The 23365-nt window shown below is 41.4% G+C and overlaps 2 protein-coding genes across 3 annotated transcripts; both read right to left on the minus strand.

Annotated features, from left to right (window-relative positions):
• Positions 1-1365: 1365 nt before the first annotated feature.
• scn3b (sodium channel, voltage-gated, type III, beta) lies at positions 1366-12016 on the minus strand. 2 transcript variants are annotated; one of them, XM_069668495.1, is made up of 6 exons: positions 11301-12016; positions 9880-10058; positions 9547-9775; positions 6134-6272; positions 2890-2973; positions 1366-2337 (listed from the first exon to the last, which is right to left on the minus strand). In XM_069668495.1, the coding sequence occupies exons 1-5, from the start codon at positions 11353-11355 to the stop codon at positions 2910-2912; spliced, it is 666 nt and encodes a 221-aa protein (XP_069524596.1). In that variant the 5' UTR covers positions 11356-12016; the 3' UTR covers positions 1366-2337; positions 2890-2909. The 2 variants fall into 2 exon arrangements, with proteins under 2 accessions (XP_069524596.1, XP_069524597.1); XM_069668496.1 differs by lacking the exon at positions 2890-2973.
• Positions 12017-14995: 2979 nt separating this feature from the next.
• LOC138597428 (uncharacterized) lies at positions 14996-23126 on the minus strand. Its single transcript, XM_069669027.1, has 17 exons — positions 22994-23126; positions 22768-22894; positions 22454-22665; positions 22201-22363; positions 21915-22003; positions 20807-20967; positions 20616-20730; positions 19027-19223; positions 18891-18939; positions 18655-18801; positions 18203-18538; positions 17967-18064; positions 17775-17881; positions 17604-17683; positions 16606-16634; positions 16387-16518; positions 14996-16002 (listed from the first exon to the last, which is right to left on the minus strand). The coding sequence occupies exons 1-17, from the start codon at positions 23025-23027 to the stop codon at positions 15529-15531; spliced, it is 2550 nt and encodes an 849-aa protein (XP_069525128.1). The 5' UTR covers positions 23028-23126; the 3' UTR covers positions 14996-15528.
• Between the last annotated feature and the right edge of the window lie 239 nt (positions 23127-23365).

Consider the following 23365-nt stretch of genomic DNA (forward strand, 5'->3'; position numbering starts at 1 on the left):
TATTTAGCAGTTGCCTTTGATGTTATGTCACACATGATGACATAATATGCTTTACACTAGGGGGAGACAAAGACCCTTCATAGATGGACAGGCATTGTGTGCTGCATGCATGATTAATGATTTAAGGTCATTTTATTTTGTTAGAATAAAAATAGCCCCAGCACAAAAAGTGAGAAACATTTTAGGGGGAAAAGCTGTGTTGAATGTGAGGTCTGCTTTGTCAGAGGGATATTGATCTACTTAATCCTTCATTGTGACGCATTATGTGATTAGCTTTTTCCATTTACAAGCAAATAAAATTAGCTACAATTTAAGAGTGTTTATGGCATGGTGAGTTCTCAGAGTGATGTGATGTGACTTAAAATGCACAGCGGAGCACACAGGCAGGTGCTGCCGGGTGGTTTAATTGAAACATATATTTGTAGAATGTGGGGCATATTACTGGGTTGTATCCTCAGGGAGGCACGTTGTAACAATGGAGAGAGGGGAGCGGGAGAGAGACACCGAGAGAGATAGAGAGAGAGGAGGGGGAGGGGTACTGAATTGCACTTTCACAACAGATCTCAAAGCCATAATGTCGCACTGTTGGAGAGTTTATGGGATGTGTCGCACAATCAATAACCAATTTATGTGAACTTGATGGAAGGGTGAGGGTAAACTTGTTACATGGCCTGTCTAACTATATACCTGACCTTGCTGTAGGTTTCTGGAGGTAATTTCTTCTGTTTCATGACCATTCCTCTTCCTGCAAAGCATGCTGGGTGACTGCTGCTCAAAATTTTGTGCATAGTTAGTGATAAGATGATTTTTTTGTGTCCCAACTCTTGCAGGTTAATATCTTCACCGGGCAATCTGCCCTGCTACAGGCATGCCTTAGTTGCTATAACAACAGCTGCTGCTATATCTGTCACTGCTGTGGGTCACGGCTAGCTAAAAGAGCAATGAAAATCAAGTCTCGCTCTAACTGACAGTCCCCCCCCCCCCCTTTTCTCTCCTCCAGTACTTTCACCTTCTACTGGCTTCCTTTGTCTTCTCCAAGTGCTCTGTTATCTGGACCAGCTCTGCTCCCATTGAATTACACTCTTTCTCTCTCTATCAGACGCTATACAGCGCTCTGTTACACTGATAGTTAAAATACAAGGAGTATCCTTCATGTAGAAACAAAAAGAAACTCTTTGTAGCGTCAGCTTCTTTTTAAGAGTGTTAATGAAAGTTGGATAGACTGTTTTTCCTTTCAACACAGCCTGACGCAGATAATAAGCTGCTGAGAGTCGACACTGCATTTTCTTTTCAACATCCTTTAAAAGTCAGAAAGTGGAATTTAAACGAAGAACTTTGCAGCAAACAAAAGAGCTTCAACACAAATGGTGGAATGCGTCGTGTTTAATAGTTCCAAAGCAGCTCACTCACACAGGAGAGTTAACTAGTAGGCAAAGAACGGCGTGGTATGATTGAATCACAGAATATAAACACTTCTACAGTGTCACACTATAGAATTAGGCACACATTTAGTCTCAATAGCAATGCTGCTGTAGAACACCAGCAACAGTCAAAGCTTAAGAATCAATGTTAGAGTATCTGTATGCAGTGAGACTTGACCAGAGCTTTGACGTCAGTGCTGAACACGGATTTATACAGAGGAGAGTATATAGGAAAGAAGGTGAGTTAAGATCAACTGGAATAAAGTGACAATAAAGTGAGCGTCTGTTTTTGTATTTTTCCATTACTGATCGCACAGAAAAAACAGGAGAAAATGCACATCCGCACAGTATAAAAGCTCTGAAATAGTGTTCCTTAGAAATACATCATAAAGATATTCGCCAATACAAATAAAATTGTGACTCAAAATGTCAGCGTGGTCTATAAAATCGTAATAAACAAAATGAACTACACAGTACTACAGCGGCAGTATAAGTCTCGTACAACAGCAGTAGGGATCTTTTATAGGTCATAAATCACAGCGGCGTCACTAACTACTAAGAAAATGTTCAGCGACTCTAAACACGGGCAGGTCCAAATGAAGCATAGCTGGTATTTATCTGACAATAAGTGCAAAACAGTGACGTTTTTTTGTCCTTTAACCTGCTGTAGTAGTGAAAGCACTTGATATCAGATGCCTGGCACAAAGGTAACAAAAAACACAAGAGGAAAAGGAGGAGAGAAATTGAGCACTTTTTTGACTGGCTCTTCACAAGACACGGTCGCACACAGGGGGAGGTCTTTTGGCAGGAGTCCTGTGCCTGACTGAAAGTAATGACTCCTTCATAGAGATGTAGATGAAGCTGTTGATCTATGCCTGTCACATGACACTGAAGTCCCATCCTGATTGGTTAATACCTGGAAAGAGCAGAGTTCCGTCTTATTCAACATGCAATGATTTATATGCTAAGAAGCATATGTGCAATATAAAACAATAAACAACTCAACATCATCTAATTTACATAAACAAGTGTGTCCTTTGGGATTATTACAGCCCAGAAACTCTGCTTAATATACATGCAAATGCCATCTATCTTCGAGTGCATATATTAGAAACTGTCATGGTTATGTTTAACTGTTGAAATGATTCACTTGATAAATTACAGATTTCACAGATGAGTCATGTCATTAAAACTTAATTTAACACTAATTACCCCCCATGAAATATATCCTAACATTCCTCATGCTCGGTAGTGAGAGGGATTGTACACTGAATGGAGAGCGACTACCAATGGTGGACTTGGTGATTAGACAAGAGTTCCAAAAGAAAATGGCAGGAATGAAAGCCCCTTTGAAGGGAACGAGAACAAAGATGTCGAAGCAACATGACTCACTTTATAGAACTGCACAGATAAAGTACAGACAATGAGCTGAAAGAGAGCGGGATGATTTCAGTCACATGTAAAATACCGTGTAACTGACAACCACTTTCATTCTGTGGCAGGAGCGGCAGGTTTGGCTTTCTGCGCAGAGGGAATGGCTAGGTAGTTTGTCCTGGAGGCAGATTGATAGAAAGATAGAGGAGGGTCTAAGAGCTTGTAGTCGGGTCGTCTCCATCAAATATAGACTTTAACAAATATAATATAACATAAATCATCACTTATGGGCCTCTATATGCGTGTTGGTGAGTGTGTGTGCAGACCCTTGTGAGACCCTTCCATCTGCATCTATTCTGTTGTTCTGCTTTGCACGGGACATTTTCAGGAGGGGCGCTGTTGTGGTTCCCTGAGCCAATCACAGCGTATAGGTGAGTGTGAGTGGTTCAAATTAGCAACTGGGCCCCATTCAGACCGGCCAACATGGCGAAAGAGCGATGCAGAGTTGGCCTTCTTTCTGTTGGAAAGGTAGATGCCTCAAACCGGGTAGGACAAGCTAACCGGCGGTTAGCATGCTAGCGCAAAGGTAACCGTGATGCTGTCGGTGTTAGCTCAGTGCGGTGGGCGTGTTCTCGCACGAGAGAGTGAGAGTGAGCTTCTGGTGACGAAGAGCCCAGGAGGAGGGGCCCAGTTTGAATGTGTTGCTGACAAAATGCAAGGAAAAATCCTACTTATTATACCTGTTAAGGTTAAAACTGTATTTATTGTAATGGGACATGACTGAATTTCCTTTATTTTAGCACCGTTCGGCTTTAAGCATTAATATTTGCGAGTAAATATGCGTTGTCATAACAATTAAACCCCCACAGGGAATGCTGTTTGAAAAAGTTAAAACTATAACTTTCTTGGTTGCGGTGGGGAATCTTTTTACAGGCTGCACATCAGGAAGACATGACGCCCTCATAGCAAACTTTTATACTTTTGAAAAATCATAAAACCTTCATTAAATATGCTCTAAATTCAAAAGGGTTGCACAAAAACTGTCGAAGCAAAATGTATTAGAGCCGATAGAACTTTGTGACTCAGTCAGCAGATTCTAAACCAAGCCTCATCTTGTATCTTTGACAGATTATCATTTTTGCTGCTGCATTTTATCTCGTCTCTCACTAAGATGACTGATATGATCCGAGCTACTAATGCATCACAAAATGTAACCTCAAAATGTTTTCACAACTGTATGCATAAAGCCTGGGTAGCTAAAAAGCCGTCCACAAAGAGCCTCTCAGAGCGTGTGCAGTGACGTGTTGTCACACAGGTCAATAATGCCTGTGGGGTGGCCACAACCCATTAACTCTTTAGCTGCAGGAACTGATGAAGTTTACAGAGTCATACACATTCGATCCCTCGATGCTTAACTTAATGTGCACCTGATCTGCTCATGGATCAATAAACTTCATCTTAATGCTGAGGGCAGAGTGGGATATAATTTCTACTTAAAGAAACATGTCAGCAGCCTCCTCAAGGCTTTCATGTACCACTGAATGTTGCATTAAACTGGACATTACCTTCCATGGCCTTTCATCACCGAGTTAAAAGGTCCTCATTGATTTTATGAGACCTTACTGTAGTTTCCAAATTGAGCAAAATTCATGGGTATACATATATGTTATGTTGCTTATTGAGTTTTAATGTTTTATATTCTTACTGCAGGTATTTCTAGGTATCTAAGTAATAAATAAGTAATAATCTCGAAGATTTTCATGAAAAAAAAAAAAAGTCTGCTAAGTCATTATCTATCGCCGAATGAGGTAAGTAATGGTGATTGAGCCTATGGCCAACTGATGAAAGCCTTCGCATTTGCAATTACCGTTTAACACCATAGCTGCCGCCAAAGAGAATGAAACTGAGATCTTCGAGATTCCACTCTAACCTATCTAACCCAAGGTGGCAACCTCAAACTGCTTATTTTGGCTGATCAACAAGCAGAAAGTTGAAAAATGTTCAGTCATTCTTGACTACAAAATCAGTCCTACTTTTGATTGATTCTCTTCAACTCTGGTGTTACTTAAATGTAATCGTTTTGAGGACAGTCTTTACCTTAGTTGTATTTCTTTGTATTTATATTTTACATTTCATTTCTGTTAAAGCTCCTGTAAGGGACTTTCCGTTTGTGTTGATTTTGGCGCCCCCTGTGGACAAAGCCGTACCTCTTATCTCTTTGCTGATTTTGTCCGGTACATGCTTAAGTGTACCGGACAAAATCTCATCCTGCTTTCATTAACAGTCATATGTATCACTCACTTTAAATGTTTGCCCTGTAAAATGTAAAGTTAATCGCTTCGTCTGACACCTACCCCCCCTCCAGCAGTTTCAGGCATTCAAAATAACCATATAGAAATAATCAGTCTTGTCACTGATGGTCTGGTCTGCTTTTGTAGGTCATGTAGAGTAATTCGAATTAATTTCTGTTTCATAACCTGATAAAAACTCCTCACAGGAGCTTTAATTATGTTCAGTACAGCTTTATGATACAGGTCTACAAACTTTCAACTAGTTTCCTGAACATCTCCAAGAAGTTTAATCGTTACACTTCCAATTTATTAATGTCACTTAGTTGCTTGTAACTGAGATAGTGTTATATTGAATTGCAGTAGTAGTAGTTTTTCTGTTATAATGCATTTTGCCTGCTTTCTGTATATTCTGAACACTTACTTTGTGTAATAAATACATTGTGCAGTACTTGTTCTCTGTGCGACACTGCAGGACTCAGATCAGGAGTCGGGATTATTCCTCTCCAGCACCATAATAACCCTGCACTCTGAATAACTGGATCAGCACTTGTGCCGCGTATATCTGTGATTGTTCTGTCCGGGACATAAATTGCCCGCTCAGAAATTGTCAACCTGGATCGACTGGCCTCGTCAACACAGCGACAATCCAGTGGGAGCTGACTGTACGGGGGCATTCATGTATTTGTCAGCGCTGACAAGGTGACGCAAATCCACAGCAGATGTAAAAAGTTGTTAAGAAAAAAACGAGTCAGCAGAGCTTACAATTATTCAGAGCTGTCCGGCAGTCTGAGTGAGAAGACAGATTACTGTTGTAGGAGGGTTACAGTTTGAAGCAGTTCAGACTCAATTACCTCTCTGTCCATCTCTCTCTGTTTGCCTGTCCGGCTCTTTCCCTTCCTCTCTGTCCTGCTGGCTCTGCCTCTTGAAGCCTCCTAAATTGCCCTGTCTGATGTGTTTCCGAGATTTCAAATAATTACCTTTCAATACCCCTAACTCACACGGGTAAAATGTTGTACATTAGTACATTTGTTTCTGTGCGAGACTCACGCTGTGTCCTGCGCCTGCTCATCAGACTTGGAGATCTTCCTGTAGCAGTAGACCATTTCCACCAGCAGCCAGAAGGTCAAGAACACCAGCAGCACGTACATCATGATCTCCGAATAGAGCGCTGTGGTGTCTCGACTGGCTGTGGAGCACAAACAACAGGAAGGAACATGTTTTATTCAGTATGTGTCCTACCTCTGAATGTTTCTGTGGTGAATAGAGACGGGGAGACTTATTAATGCACTGGTTTAAGAAAGTATGCTAACTTTGTTTTTTTGCCACATTGCTGACCCACAATCAGCTGTCAGCCATGATGGAAAAGGCCACATTTAAATGGTATAATTACACAGTTTTAACCCAGTATGTACAACTGCGGTACAATGCAGCTGAACTTTAAGCTAAGTAAAGTCATGTTTACCGGTGTACCTGTTCGAGGACAAACTTTAAAATGATGCAAAAACCATGTAGCATACAGAACATTATGAGCAATCCTGATAATAGAGCCTATAGGGAGTTAAAGGTGCCCTGTGGAGGTTTTTTTTACACACACTAGTTATGTTTACATTCAGTAGTTATTAACAGAATGCATTGTTTGAATCCAGAAGGTCTAAAGAACATGTTACATTGCCTTCTTGCCTTTGACTTCCTGTATATTGTTGTTTACAGCCATGTTTGCGCGCAAGCAGTTTATTTCTTCTTCACTGCTGTTGTTGCTGCAAAGCTACACATGATGGTGCCACTGCAACTGTCAGTCAATGGAATATTATGAAACCAACAGTAAAAGATGACTCACTGTGGGTAAGATAGGCACAAAACAGACATTTGCTCCACAGCATCACTAGTGGTCAAAAACTCAACAGAACACCTTTAAATGTCATAAGATGAATATGCAAAGTACTAGTGGTTCACAGTGCATGACACAGGTTTAAAGATATGATTAGTTTTAATTAGGGACATATTTTGGCTCCCTATACCAATGTTTAGGACAGTATAACCTTCTGAACATTGAAACAGTCAATTCAGTCACTTCATTGTATTTGATGGGGCTAAATTCACAGTCCTTGTTGCGTCCAAAAAAATCATCTGAAGTATTTCAAATCAAGTGGGTATTTTCTTTTAGTACATAATTCAGTGTTCCAACAGACAGTGGTTCCTTGATAAGCTGTGGAGGATGAACAGTAACAGAAAGAAAGAATTTCATGTCTGGTAGATATTTTTTTCTAATTCAGACTGCTGAAGCTTGATGTTAACTTTAGCAAACAACGGAACTGGGATTTCATAATTACTCATGTATTAACTCATATGTTAAGTTTTTTGATAAAGGTTAAATGTGTGACCAACAGCTTAATAATGAATACATTTTTTTCCAGATGTAAGAAAATATCTTTGTTTTGGTGCAGACAAAGTTGCATCATCATGATTTTGTTTTGTTTTTTCAGTAAAAAATTTAAACTGTGAAGCAAATATCCTGATATCCACTAATCATCTTTTTGCAACCGAACTATCCTTAAAAATAAACACAATATGATTATTTCTCCCTGTTTTTCAGCCGTAGTTGGATTGTTGTTTTGCAAAGAGAGAAGACTATTGATTTCCCCCATCATTTACATTGAAACACATTCGAAAGAGATCTTGCAAAGGCCAGTTTTAACAGGAGGAATGATTACAGCAAGTGGAAACTGTTTCAATGTACATTTGGGAACCTGACAACTGTTTTAAGATGCACTTGAAAAAATCGTGAACCTACCCTTTAATATCCTATATTTCAGGATTATAATAAGCCATTGTGAACCACTGTGAACCACTGAGCCACTGAGCGTGTACCAAATTCCAGAAAGCCTGCTGACCGGACAGTTGACAGCTTTCACTGATTTGATTGTGCAGCCTCTGCAAATAGAGGCTATTAGTGTAAGATAATCCCTCAGATGGGAAAGCACAGATATGTTTGCCGCAAAATAATCCATGCTACTACTATGGACAGCTTTACTGTAACATGATTCCCAAGCTGTGATGTACACTACAGTGACAGACAGCTTTATGAAATTTGATACTACAGTTGCATGAGATATGAAGGAGATGCTTTTTAATATGTTCAAAGATCAGTAGTATATCTTGGAAAGTTGCACATCGGAGGTTAATCACAATCATAGTCTATTTTGTACTCTTCTTTTTTCAGAAACAGACCAAACACTTTGATTGAGCTACAGCCTATCTTTGTATGCCTCTGATAGTGAACTATATACCACGTGCAAGCAGGTATAAATAATGTAGAGTTATAGAAATGGGGAGAGTTAAGTAGTTCCAAATATACATATTGTGTTGTATATTCGATCAAGGTGTAACATGACACATTCAGCAAGCCAAGCATTCAGGAAGCAGAATACATTACCCCTTATAATAGACAGAAAAGTAGCTGGTTTGAATTAACCCCTTCACTGACAACAGAAGACAGCTTTGATGAACGATAAAGGACGACAAAACATAACACACAATTATTCCTCTTCTGTACAGTCACAACAAAGGGGAGAGAAGGAGAGTGGTGTAGTTAGTGGCAGACTGCTTTCACCCTGATGCATCACTTAGCGGAAACAACAAGTTGGAAATATGTAATAAAAAAAAAAAGCCACTTAAAGCACTCTGATAAACACTTTATGCAACATCGAAGGAGGAGGAGCACGTACAGCACAAAGAGAGAACTCAGGTCAACACAGCACAGACGGGTGCTTCTACCAGGAGGGATTGTAAGTTAACACGCCTGAGCTGAACCTCTTCAGCATGTACAATTCAATCATCACCTTCGTCTTTAACATAGTAGCTTGGTCACTCATTGTTCAAAAGTGCTATATGCTGCATCTGCAAAGCTAACTTTTTTCATTTCTAAGAATATTTGTCTACATAAATCAGTTCTACTGATATTATAGAGTATGCTAACTAACGTGAAGGAAATTTGAGCTATTGTGTAGTACAACCTCTTCTATTGAGACACTGTAGGACCAATTATAAGAGTTTATATGTATAAATAAATAAATTCGTTTAAGTGCTGTTTAAGCATTTCTTGCCCGTTTCATTTCAAAATGTTTAAATGAAACACATTTGTGATGCAGTACCTTAGACTGTACGGTCTAACACTAAAGGTTCAGATTTGAGTTGTAGATCTCTCTTGGGACTGATGTCTAATTTTAGTAACCTCACAGAGGCATGCCAGTGTCTGGAAGCACTTAATGGTAAACACAATTTCCAAGGTCGGCGTAAGCTCATGTGTAGCTCTGGAAGAACCTTGCTAAACTGGTTTATCTTAACACAGAATCATACTTGAACTTAGCACTGAGCTGTTACCATGTTAGCAACCAAAAATTTGGCTAAACCTGGCAGACAACAGGGCAAAGTAAAAAAAAAAAAAAAACTCTTAACCGCACCTTGTTCTTTCACCTTCAACTTGATGTCCTTGATGAGAAAGACCGACGGAGTGAAGAAGTCGAACTCAAACTCACGATACACATGGCACTCATAGACGCCGCTGTCGTTGTAGGTCACATTGATGATTTGAATGGAGACATCTTGCAAGTCCTGGCTCCCGTTCCAGGTCAGACGGCCCTTATATGGTCCATCCACTTCCTGTGCACTGTCGTCCTCATACTTGTATATCTAGGAGAGAGGAAAGGAAAGCAGGCAGGAATTGAAGTCAACATTATGAACACATATGTCATAGAAAATTTTATATTACAGCGAAAAATATGGCAGTGACCTACATGAGTTCTGTCGAGGGGCATGTCTTTTTCTTTGTATGGCATGTAGTACCAGTCCACACGCGTCTTTGCTTTGATCTCCTCTCGTTTCAAGCAAGAGATGCAGGTCAGCTTCATGGGCTTCCCCAGGACTGCTTCTGTGGCCGATGGGACATCGACACATACTTGCTGGCTCAGGTGGACTGGAGGAGCATAGACATGTTACAAACATTTAACCTATCACCTAGACAGATAGAAGCTCAGTTAAAATGTTCAGGTTTAAAGTCCCACATGAGTTGGAAACTTTAAACCTCCAATATCAACCAGGCAACCATGCAAACATGTTCAGAGGGAGCTTTAAGTGTTGTTTAATACTGTCACTGAACAAAGCTGAATGATTCAGAGTGGGCCTGCTTTAAATGCAAAAGAATTTCAAAATAAAAGTGCAAAAAGACGCAGCTATTATTCGTCATTAACAATATATGGGAGGATTACATCTGTTTTTAAAGTGCATTTGAAACTACAATGTTTCAGTCTATATTCCCTGACTGTGAGATACAATCACACAAACTACTGTGACAGACAGTAGTCATAAACTCATGACCCTGTCTCTGTTATTGAGGTCGTCAGCTCTGTCTCTCTGCGCTTACATTGAATTCCACACTGAGCCAGATGCAAAACTCAGTAGGCGTTAAAAAGACATAAATTCAATTATGCAGCTCTGTGAGCACTGGGGGGACCTGAGTCACAATACTGAAGGCAAATCCAAGATCATCCACGCCAGTAAGCACTAATGATGGCCTGTGCCCATTAGTATTAGCTGGCAGAGGGCGGAATAAATGAAGGGACACTGTAGGAGGAGGACAGTTAAGAGGAAGAAGTGACTGACAAATGAATGAATAACAAGATATAGAATAATTAGAGGTAGACAGGAAGCAGCTGGCGACATGGAGGCACTATAAACACAAACATTTCTTGCAGAGTGCATTGAGGCGTTACTCTCAGTGAGCCTGCCACATGGATGTCTTTGTGTGACTGTTGGGTCCAATGCACTTATATAAGCTAAAGCCCCCTCTGGGCAGACAGTGACAACATCGATTTCATCTCGTGTTTTTTTTTCTTTTACTGAGGCCTCATACAAACACACGGAAGTAGGGCAGAGGGAAAGGGAGAAAGACAGGGAGAGTAAGTAGAGAAAGGGGGAAGAAAAAGGGAAAGGGCTTAAGTTGTGTGTCATCTGGTCAATGCATAGATTAATTTGGCTTTAGTGCTGACACTGAGCTGTGGAGTTGCACTGTGCAGACGTCAGTGGGTTTAAGGCTATCTGGAAGGTTCACAATCTATTTACAAGGCCCCTGATCGCACAGTTTTTCCTTTCTGGGAACAGAAAACCTGATGGAATAAGACATTCAAGATATTTGAACACCTTGCACAGTGATACTTACCAACCAAAATCAAAAGTACCAAAGTTTGCAGATGAACTCTGGTTTGAGTTAGCATATTAGGCTCTTTCTGGAGCTGCTGGTGCACAGTGTCCCTCTAATTGTTGAGAATTATTTACTACGTTGCCAGGAGTAAGATATCAGAAGTTGTTGACTTCAGGACCACGGACAGCGCCTCTCCTCGGCAGATGCGCGCGCAGGTAACTCCTGTCCTCACGAGTCAAAATCCAAACTAAACTGTCCGCTGAAAGGCAGGATTTAAAACTTCAAAAGGTATGAAAGAGTTGAGGCTGTGAAATCTTCACGTACTCAACTGTGATTTGCCAATAAACCCCTGACTCGCCTTTCATCGTCTATCTCAATAGAACTAACTTCATTGTTCCGTACAGTCAGTGAAACAAGTCCGTGACAGCCGCTCCAGTCACAAATCAGACCTTCGTCGACAACAGCTGTCCTTCAGTCCAGATAAATCCAGGAAAAAACACAAGAAAAAGAAATCGCGCGATGAGGAAGAACCTGTGGATTCTCTCAAGCCGATTCGGTCACTTACTGTTGGCGAGATGTGGAGCCTCGTGCTCACAGACACAGCAGAAACAACGAGAACAGCTCTCTTATTTTACCCCTCAAAGAAAACCACCAGTGATTGTCATAAGTCAGTTTCTTCCATTAAAGATGAATGATGACATTTCCCAGCCGCGGCTCACTGCCTTTGTTTTCCAGCATTCACTTAGCGCTGGCAGACGAGCAGAGGCTTTCATGCGCATGCGTGAAACACTCCCTCCTACACTACAATGTGCTTGACCGTATTACAGTCATTATGGAAGGCCTAATGAACTCATCATTGGCAGCCTGTTTGCATTTTTTTTATTGACTGCACGAGCTAAACAAAGGAAAGACTGCATATCATCAAATCAGGTTTATACTGTAGAAAAATAATTTTGTTTTATTAAAGATTAGGAAGGAAGAACACCCAACAAAATTATCAGGTGTTATATAATCTTGTTAAGCAGCTGCCAGCAGAGCTCACTCATTTTATCAGGACATTTCATATGTTACACATCAGTTCTAGCATTATTTGTACTTCCTTGTACTTAAAGACAACAACAGTGGTTAATTTGAAGTTTGCAGTGATGTAAAATAGTTAACACACAGGTCAACAAAAGCCTGGCTGCAGGAAAAGATGCATTGAAGCTTACAAAGTGTATATATCATACACAACATGCTCAGATATCAACATTTATCCATGTACAGAAGCTTAAAACAGTATTACACATGCCTATTTTGAATTCATGTGAATGCAAAACACACACAAACTGATCTATACCAGCGGCTTACAGCAGCAATGAACTGATCAAATACTGTGCAGGACACAGTCCACTAATGTAATGATCTATCCTCTGGAGTTTAGCCTCAAAAGGGCCTGACCTTTCCTGCAATATTCTGTCTATATGTCGGTCCAAACTCTTTTATCCTGCACCACTGCACTCCAGCAACAATAGCCTTTCTTTTCTCTCTTTTAATTCCCTTTTCTTTAATCAATTGAAGTGTATGCTAAAGAATGCCTAATGGGAAGGGTAGAGAGGAAATTATTTAACTAATGCAGTAACAATGATTCAGTGACTGAGGCGGAAAAGGATTGCAGCCTAATTTCTGTCCATCACACCAACACAAGCCGCAGCAGAGAGGACTGAAGTGACTGCTGAATGGTGTAATTATATCACCTTTTTCTCTCTCTCGCTGAAAGCTGCAGTGGTTTGAATCTCTTCTAAAGGCTGAAAATGGCCACAGACTGAATACGCATTTTGCCTTTATTCTCTGTTCTACACAGACAAATTACACCATTCTGTTTGTATGTAGATGTGCCACAATATATTTTCTATTACAAATCTATAGCCTGTTATGTTCTTAATGTATTCCCTCTAGGAATAAAAGAGTTGTGAAAAGGGTTCGTTTCTTTACAGTGAAAACTTGTTACATGTTATTGATTGATATTATATCAATACATAGATATAACTACGAGATATGCTGTTTCTACGGTTTCTCTTCTTTTCTTTTTTTCTTACACGCCCAGAAAGAAATCTAGATAACTGACATTTGGAGTCCTAATCTGCCGACTCTGAAAGCACAAGAAAAGAAAAAATCCGTTAGAGATCTTATTCGATGGCACGGCATCCTCAGATCTGAAAGTGACACGATAATCTCAATTTGACATCACATATTTAATCCTGCAGCCATTGTTCCTGGAGTCATGAGAGGATTACATCCAAGGAGAACAAAAATAATGGTTTCTTATACTTCTTTGTATCTATCTGTGAAACATCAAAATGAGAAAGCTTTTAGGTCACGCCATGTTGGAGCTTTAAAAAAACTGCTGGAGTCAACAGGTTTTTTTGGCAGCAGTTCTTGGTTGTTGGGGCAGATTTGAACAGAAAAAAGAGCAGCGCAGAGGCAGCTGAGTGCACTCTTGTGTTGCTGTCAGCATCAGCAGTAGGTTGGCACTCAGAGGAGCAGGCCTGGTTCAACCACATCCTGCAGATAAGGAAACCATAGCAACGGTAACGTAGCGCATGGTGACTACAGGAGGGATGCTTAGCGACAGTCTGCAGACTCTGGGAGACAACAGGAAGCCTCAAACCCACCCCCACCTCTCTCTCTCCTCAGAGACATCCAATGTGTTTGACTTACTTCCTGCAAAAAGAAAATATTGATTTCAAAGACGAAGTAAATAATATATTGAGCAGATATTTTACTATTAACATATGTACACATTAAAGCGACTGTGGGTGAATTTACAGCATTAACAAGCTGTTTACATGAGGGAGCGAGTGTAAAGAAGTGGGTTAAATAGAGTATGCGTTTGTTCCTATATGTACTATATAACGTGTGTAGGGCCCCTCGAGTGCAGCAGATTTCTAAGGATTTGGAAGGATTTCAAGATTATAGCATGATTACAACAGACAGCCATGGATGTAACATGTGGGAAATTGCGATGTAAATCTCATGTGCAGCTTGCTAGAAAAAACCTCTTAATGCCAGAGTGTGGAATGTGTAAGACGGACTTTGCTTATCTCTCTGAACATCCATCATCTATATTCCCTCTTGATCCATTTGTATCCGTATATCCTGCACTCTACAGCCCTGACTGAATGTGATGTTGGGAGCTTTCTGTGAAGTGTGTAACTGTCAGATACATGCAAGCATAGCCTTTAGATACACATGCAAGTGCATCTTCTGTCACAGCAAAAAGAGCCACTTTTTTAATCTAAACAACTAGAGCATGCATAATGTTTTACCACTGCAAACCCCCACACAAAAATTTACACACACACGCCGTTCCAGAGCAGCTCAGTAAGGACTTATTTGATGCTGCGTCCCACTGTGAGGCAGACACACAGGCCAGATCACAGGAGCATAGCAGCTAATCTAATTGATAAGGCACATAATCTCAGGGAGCCACTGAACCACACCCCTTCATGTGCACAACACACACACACACAGCTTCAGGGCTATGCCAAATCCAACCCTGGGGGGACTTGGCAAAGAGCTCAAAGCTAACACTGATAGTAAGTGAAGACTTGTTCCATCTGACCTTCTGATTTGGCTCATAGCCCCCTGTAGGAATACTCACTTTCTATTATAAGACCTGGAAGCCTGTGCGTCAGATATCCAAGCAGAGGACGCAATGGCAGAATTTGTGCTGCGTAGATTTATTTTATTCAGCAGATACAACAAGTTAAGAAGCTACTTACTTACTAAAATGAAAATAGCTCAGAGAAGAAGGGTTAGAGAACCATGGCGGAGAAAAGGGGACGAACAATTAATGCAGTTTAGTGTTAAATATTCATGAAGGCTCGGGGTCATCACCTTTACACGAGGGAGAGGTCGTGCGATCAGGAAGCTACAAGTGTCACCGTGTGTTCACTCAGCTGGAGTTTATTGTCTTAATTAGAATATGCTTATGAACACAGCCCGTCTTAGAGGGCCTCGTTTTTAACTCCTCGCTGACAAACTATGTGGACAAAATGACAGATTGTGTGACACGGCGGCTCGTTTGCCAGAAGTTATTTCTGTCCAAGAGCACAGATAATTAGAAAGAACACGGTTGAAATGTTTAAGACAGAGGTCGCTCGGTTCATTCCTCAACAAAGAGAGGGAGAATGTTAGAAAGGGTATGTACATTAACGAGCTATTGAACAAACGGAGAAATAATGGCGCAAAAACAACACGTTTCTCAGCATTTATCTACATTCAGATCCAGTTTCTGATCAAAACGTCCCAACATGTCATCAATATCTGTGTGTTCAGTCGTGTTTTCTATCATGATGTGGCTACTAAAGCCCTGCTCTCCTGACACACTTAGCTGCAGCTGATTTTGGCTCTCTAGCAACTTGCTGTCCAGTAACAATCCACTCCTCTGCCGGTCAGAAATATGACTCTCTGTGTTATATGGGCCGAGACCTCTGCTCTCTGGAGTTTGTTGGCTGTGACTGCCGTCCTGGCACTGTCCCTGCTGAGTGCTGCTGCTGTCTGTTTGTGTACGGCCTCTTGTCCCGTCTCTTGACTCGCTGTCACGCTGCTGGCACCGCCTGATCTGCCCTAATGTGGCTTGGAGCTCATCGAGCCGCTGTGATACATAGCGTCTCTTCAGTTCCAGCAGGATCGTTCCATTTCGACTGAGGCTTGGCATGCTCGGCGGTGTCGCCCTCTGCAAAAGGATAGATCACGGAGGATGTATTGTAGATGATGTGTGGTAATAGATCACATGCACATAGTCTCAAGCAATGATGCAAATATGCTAATGCAGTCAAATTGCTGTGCTTATTTGCACATTTTCCTCCTACATCAAGGCTGAATGGAAGCAAATGATCAGCATAATTGACAGACGTTTTTGTGATTCATCGTAATATGTTATTTATATGTATAAAATCCTGACAACCAAACCATACGTATATCTCAGTATGTTGAAATTCTAATAATTAAAACACTAATAATTTCTAAGCCCTTTACAACACAATTTAATCACCACACAGATTATAATCCTTTTGATTATGTAATTACATATGTAGTGTTTAATATTCCATGTCATTACCGCAGACTGGCTGGCAGCACTGTTCTCTCTCTCCTTCAGCCATGTGCTCATTTGTGCTCTCTTCTGAAGCTGCACACTCAGCTGCAGGAAAGACTCATTCAAGCGGTCAATTTCTTCCTCTACACAGGAAATCTGCAGTAAAGGAAATGCTGAAGTTACATAAGGGCAGTGGCTCTTCTCTTGGATTGAAATAGAGTGTATGATTTGTAACAGTGATACCTGAACTGGTGTCCCTTTTGGCAGTAAACCTGCAGACATGATAGAAGACTTTTTATTCCTTATAAATAGACATTGATTTGCGCTAAATATCTTAATGGAAAAGACACCATTGAAACATCTAACACTGTAATTTATAATTACAATGCATCTAGCAGAGCTCAGCACAGCTACACCCTGTCTCCAGAATAGCCTCTGTGTTCATTTTCATGCAGTCATTAATGTCATGGTGTGTTCTCTGATATTGGCCCATTCTTCTGGAACAAAAGCTCTGAAGGTGATGAAGGAGGAGAAAATCGGCTTCTCCACAGGACTCCCTTAAATGGTTTACTGATGTTTACATCTTGTGACTCAGGAAATATGGAACATGTCTGTCTTTAGTCCGCAATCACATTTTGATTTGTTCATTTTTGTAAATTGGGACATTGTGGGAACATAGATAGTTTCTCAACAGGATGTTTTTTCAATGCTGCTGTTAATACTGGGATGGTTCAATGGCCACAGGGATGAAAAGTGGGATTAGAAAGCATTAAACCTGAGCTCACTCAAGAAGAAAACTGCTTGTAAGGCCTAATAGATTTTCCATTGTTCAAAGGTCAAGAGCTTGTGCACTAGGTTTTTTTCTGGTACATTTACTACCAACGTCATATTCCAAATAGGGATAATTTGCAAATGAACAATGCATGTCTGTTACCATTGTGATGCTAACATACTCATGGTGTCATAGTGCTATATTGAAGGTTTTTACACAGGACCCTATGAACATGCACTAAAAGAAAGATGTCAGAGTGAGGGGGGCTGCACATGGACAGGCGCCCCGAGCAGTTGGGGGATTCGGTGCCTTGCTCGAGGGTAACCCAAACTCTAACCCAAGAAAGGAACTGGCACCTCTCCAGCTACCAGCCCCAATTCCACACTTGATCCGTATTGGGACCCAAGCCAAGTTCCTACAGACTGAGCTACCGTCTACCCTTTTTTTCTTTCTATAGATTTTATCTTACCCGATCCCTTGTCCTCAGTCACACTCTGTTTCAGGTCCAGGATGAGCTGCTCTGTCTTGAAATATTTGTATTTCTCAAGTCTAAATTGAAAGATGAAAATGTATCGAATTGCATTATTTTGTTTAAAGTTCATGCATATTTACAAATGTAGGTTTTATCATTTACACCAACCTTTTAGAGAGTAGGTGCTCGGTGAACTGCTGCTCACTGGGAACTCTAATGTTGAGAAATTCCTCAACTAACGCACCATGCTGCCCCTCTGAAGCGTCGAATTTTGACTGTACGAATAAAGCATATAAAGTTATCCATCCCTACTCATGCAGTATGAAGAGGATGTGTGAGGCTTTAATAACACTTACACACCTCTGCTGTGCTCCGTTTGAAAGACGAGTTGAACAGCTGAAGGCTTAACGCTGAAACGGCCTCATGGAGAGCTCGCATGAAGCTCTGAGGTTTGGAGCCTGGACGAAAAATGAGAACAAATATTATGTACAAAGAAGATTATATGCTTTTGAAGATGATTGCCAGAGCTATTATATTGTGCTACACTACACAACTGTTGACACAACTGGGTCACGTGGCTCTCTCTGTCTGATTACCTGATGCTATGTGGGCCATGGACTGCAGGATAGTGGCAATGAAATGCCCCGCGTGCTGAAGCTTCACCTCTGACAGATAAAGGATTTGATTGGTTCCATCAAAATAAAAGTCCCCTGAGCAATGTGCCAGCAGAGAGTCGTTAGAGGAAGCTGAGGAAACGGGGATTGACTTGGCCAGTAGCAGAAGCACAGAGGGGAACAGGGGGCAGTTTGCAAGCAATTGCATCACCTGGCAACCAAACAGGAAGACAGCAGAGTGTTGAGGTGAGAGGTTGTCCAGCGCAGTGGGGATAAGTTGTCCATCATGGTTGTCCTGGACAGAATGCTCTGTCTCTGCTAAAACAGGAGGAAGATTCTTTATTATTGGCTTCATATTTAGTTTCAGATTCATTCTTAGTTGAAATAATCTTTCTGATGTGTTTTATTGAGGCTTTTTTTATCTGTTTCTGTACCATTATGGAGATGCTGATTAGACTCAGCTGTGGAGAGGTTCTGTAAAGACTGTTGGATCTCCTGCAGGGTCTTGAATAGAGGAGATATACTGACCAGCTTGGACAGGTCATGGTCACTTAGAAAAGGAGCTGTGCTCTGGAGATGGACTGGGAAGACAGAAACATCTCAATCGGGTGAAATCACATCATCATACCTTTCGCAGTGCAACTAAACATTCTACAGATTTGTTATGTACCTGGCTCATGGGGAAGAGCTTCTGTTTTGGTCATACTCATTGGTGAAAACTGTGGACAAATTAGAAAGAGGAAATGGTAATCCACTGAATTATTATTTCAAGATACGCTACAAACTGAACAAAGAGACTACAGTACCTGTGTGTAGCACATGTTGGTGTCACCGGGTTGTGTGTATCCAGCTTGTGGCTCACATTCCCTGGCCATATGAGGACCACTATAACAGTATGGGGCACCAGGCAAATCCGGGTTCTGCCAAGCTTCCCCTCTCAGCCTGCATAGAAGAGCTTCCACTGACCTCAGGACAGCTCCCAGTAATGCTATAGAGGCCTCAGCTGGGATGAAGAAGTTGTCCAGTCAAATGAAATTTTAAAAAAAATTAGACAAAAACTTTTAATGATGCATGTGCAGTACACAACTACAGCCAAGGAAATGCAAGTCTGTTACCCATTAAATACAAAGGAAGCACTTGTGCCTCGTCATACATGTAGACACAACACTGTTAAAGGAGCAGTCCTACATATTGGGAAATACTTATTTACTTAATTGCAAACAGTTAGATGAAAGAATAGATACTGCTTTAATATCTCTGCAATCATAAAGCAGGAGCCAGCAGCCGGTTAGCTTAGCTTAGCTTAAAAGCTTGAAACAAGGGGAAACAGCTAGCTGAACTTCATGCTAGGGATGGGTTATACATTTCGAGTATTCGAATAGTCATTAATTTACAAAAAATAGAAATGCCTTGAGTCTCTGCCTCAAGTGAAGGAGTTTAAGTATCTTGGGGTCTTGTTCACGAGTGAGGGTAAAATGGATCGTGAGATGGACAGGCGGATCGGTGCAGCATCAGCAGTAATGCGGGTGTTGTACCGGACTGTCGTGGTGAAGAGGGAACTGAGCCTGAAGGCAAAGCTTTCGATATACCAGTCGATCTACGTTCCAACCCTCAACTATCGCCATGAGCTTTGGGTAGTGACCAAAAGAATGAGATTGCGGCTACAAGCAGCCGAAATGAGTTTCCTTTGGAGGGTGTCTGGGCTCAGCTCTAGAGATAGGGTAAGGAGCACGGAGATCCAGGGGGAGCTCAGAGGAGAGCAGCTACTCCTTGGCATCGAAAGGAGCCAGTTGAGATGGTTCGGGCATCTGGTTAGGATGCCTCCTGGGCGCCTCTCTTTGGAGGTTTTCCGGGCACCTCCAACTGGGAGGAGACCCAGGCCGACCCAGAGCTCCCTGGAGGGATTATATATTCCGTCTGGCCTGGGAAGGCCTCGGAAACCCCCAGGGGGAACTGGAAAACGTTGCTGGGGAGAGGGACACCTGGGTCACCTTACTTAGCCCCAGATAAATGGGGAAAAAAATGGATGGATGGATTGGTGGGCTTGATATGCCCATCCCTACTTTATGCACCCACTTCATATGTTTGGTCATCTCATCTGGTAATCCACATATATCCCTAAATGCACCGTAAAACCAAAGATGACACTTAAACAATTTGGTGCTTTATGCTTATTTAAAACTAACCGGCTTCTGACTGTATTTTAAAGTTCAATTTAAAGAGGTTAAGGAGGCATACGTCTTCTCATTTACCTCTTAATAAGACAGATAATCTGTATTCCTTTCATAATGTTGGTTTTAAAAATAAAGAAAAACTATTTTTTTGAACAATGACCATTACATCGGAAAGATCAGTTTGTCTAATGAAATCAGATACCTTAATCTTTCAGTTTTACCTTGTGCGTCTCTCTCTCCTGCACTGCTGTTTGATGGCTTATCTGTCATTGAATTATGCGCCATCAGCTCTTTTAGAAGACTCAGTTTTTTACTATCCATGTTCTCAAAGACATCCTGAAAGAAAATATATAATTTTAAATTGCTTTATTGTGGCACAAAACATTGATGCCTTAACTATAGTAAAACTCACCTTTACGGTTTCAGTCTGTTGACAAATATTCCTGTAAAACTCCTGCGTGTCTTTGCGGTGTCGGGCCAGTTGTGAGGCTATGTGCAGGTTCTGATCCTCTAGTTTATCGTACAGAGTCTTCACATTGAACTCCTCTAAATCAAAACGCCCTGACACACTTCCTAAAGGGAGCAGAAAATGTCAATAATACATAAGTTAGAAATAGGCTGAAATAAAGAGGGGGGTTCTCAGCATGCCGTCCTACAGGATTGATGAGAGACTCTCATGATGAATGGCTGCTCCTAGACACCAAAAGCTTCTTTAACTTGGCTCCATACAGTATCTCTAGACAGTCCAGGATGGAGCATGCAATGGATGATAAGTACTTGAATTAAAATTGCAGAGGCTAACAGGGGAGCTTGAGATAACAGCACAAGTCATTAGAGGGTGATATTAGCCATTATTTTCTTTATCATCAATCAGATTGGAAAAGGCTGTTAACTGCTACCTGGTCATGCGTGATGGTTCCATAATGACTAGGCCAATGGACATTTAAACGCCCTATCAGGCTGCGTGAATAATGCAATAAGTGCGCTAAGTGAGAATGATTAAGGTCAATTCCACCTCAGAGTCATTTCAAACATTAAAACAAACAAGAAATAAACAAATGCAGACTAACTGAAAAACAGTCCAATTGAAAAGAGAGATTTTTTTTATGACCAGGTTAGTGAAAGATTAATGGGTGTTCTTTTCACTGAATTGAAACAATGGATAATGATAATGAAGGCCTTAACAATAATAAGACTGACAGCATGCTAACACACTAACACTTGTCTTTGTAAGCAATTTAGCATGTTAACTTTTTGGCTTAAAGCACAGCTGAGCTCGCAGAGCCTCTCGTGTAGCTGTGGAAGTCTTCCATTGTAACAGAGTAATATTTACTCGTAGATAGACAGATCCAGTTGTGGTCATTTCATCATCTAACAGAATAAAATTCAAAAACATCTTCTGGATTGAGTTGGCAAAGTCACCGTGCACTGGCGAGATCATGGTTTTCTTGTATTTATTACTGTAACTGCTCATGCGGTTTCATCATGTTCTGGAGGAAGGTTATAAACAGAGAGCTTACCTCCTTTTGTTACCGCGGGCTCCTCAGCCTCTGCTCCCTCTCCTACACCTCTGCTGCCTAGAAAGCCGCCTTGGCTTGGGGCCACGATGCTGAAAAACAAACACATTTATATGTTTCAATCCATTTGAAATAGTTTATATGGAGTGTTAACAAGAACAATGAGACGGAAAGAGGTCGGGCTTTGGGCATATATGATAAATGGTGCATACGTAATTTATGCCACCAGGCCCACAAATGTGCTAACACTTGGATTAAACACAACATCAGCTTCATTAAGCAAACAGACCTGTCTGCACTGCAAACACAATCAGCTGGACAGAAGGGCTCCCCAAGGCTGCGCCACTTCGGCTTAGTCCTCCACTGGGAGACAAGTTTGGCTTTACCAGGTCGCAGAACCAGCACTGTGGTGGTCAAAACCACAACGACAACCAGCAGCAGACTCAAGATCCCTGCACAAATATATAGAGAATATAAAGGGTTAAGTCATTGCACTGATTCACCTGCAAGATAGAATGTTGAGCAGACGTTAAGAAGCATACCTGCTATCACTCCCCAGTCAGGAAGAAGGTTGAGTCTGTGCTGCTTGACAATCCCGTACTTGACCAGCTGTGCCGGCGTCATGGGCTGGAAGACAGACGACCGAGGGTCACACTCTGTCCCCTCCTCACTGACCACCACCACCGTACTCCACTCTGGGACAGCACTGTCCACAAACACATACTTCCCTGTTTCTGTAAACACATGGGCAAACCTGAGGAAAGGAAAGAAACAGAGATTTATGTTGAAGAGGTGATATATACACAAAATGTAATAATTATATAATTCTCTATCCTCAGTAAGGACTCAACACTACCTTGTAGAGTTGAAGTTTGTCTGCTTCATGAGTATCTGCAGGCGTCTGAAGGCGCCAAAGTCCCAGCCGGGGTTACTGTTAAACAGGTGGTCTTTCTGGTACACTGGAAAGTGGCTGCGACGGCGGTCTGAGTGATACAGATAAAGTAGGAGCAAGATGTTTAAAACAAAAATAAATCACTCTGTCATGATAAAACCAACATGGAGGTAAGAACAATCAGGGGTACCGGTGTGGTTGATGGTGAGGTTGAAAATGAGCATGTCACCAGAGGACAGACAGGCGACGGGGTTGGGGATACGAGGAAGGACAGCTGAGTTAGCATCATCATCATCTTCTGTGTCTCTCTTCTGTCTCGGCCTTGCATTTAGGAATTGTATTGGCTCTGAGTGGAGGTAAACATTCGGATACACAGGGTTTGATTAAAAACATTAGAAAAATAAAAGTTTAGTGAAAAATGTGAGAAAAAAAAGTCCAGTCACCTGACAGAAACTGGTGGATAAGTTCTCTCTGAGTGGGAATCCAACCAAACACTCCCTCCGAGTCAAACTGGACCAAATGGATTTTACCAATATTCTTTGCATGGATATCTGGTCCTAAA

The sequence above is a fragment of the Semicossyphus pulcher genome, unplaced genomic scaffold (genome assembly GCF_022749685.1).
Source record: "Semicossyphus pulcher isolate SPU_LCO1_2020_fin unplaced genomic scaffold, fSemPul1.0.p SCAF_19, whole genome shotgun sequence".
NCBI classification, from domain to species: domain Eukaryota; kingdom Metazoa; phylum Chordata; class Actinopteri; order Labriformes; family Labridae; genus Semicossyphus; species Semicossyphus pulcher.

What these genes read in the sequence shown, in the direction of transcription:
- scn3b (XM_069668495.1), bottom strand. Translation starts at nt 11,355, where the DNA reads ATGCTAACTCAAACCAGAGTTCATCTGCAAACTTTGGTACTTTTGATT. An exon ending in GGTACTTTTGATTTTGGTTG is followed by an intron (nt 10,059 to 11,300) that starts GTAAGTATCACT and finishes ATGCTCCTCCAG; the next exon opens with TCCACCTGAGCCAGCAAGTA. An exon ending in GAGCAGGCGCAGGACACAGC is followed by an intron (nt 2,974 to 6,133) that starts GTGAGTCTCGCA and finishes ATCTGCCTCCAG; the next exon opens with GACAAACTACCTAGCCATTC.
- LOC138597428 (XM_069669027.1), bottom strand. Translation starts at nt 23,027, where the DNA reads ATGCTCATTTTCAACCTCACCATCAACCACACCG. An exon ending in GCCCGCGGTAACAAAAGGAG is followed by an intron (nt 20,968 to 21,914) that starts GTAAGCTCTCTG and finishes TGCTCCCTTTAG; the next exon opens with GAAGTGTGTCAGGGCGTTTT. An exon ending in TAATCAGCATCTCCATAATG is followed by an intron (nt 18,539 to 18,654) that starts GTACAGAAACAG and finishes CTCCTGTTTTAG; the next exon opens with CAGAGACAGAGCATTCTGTC.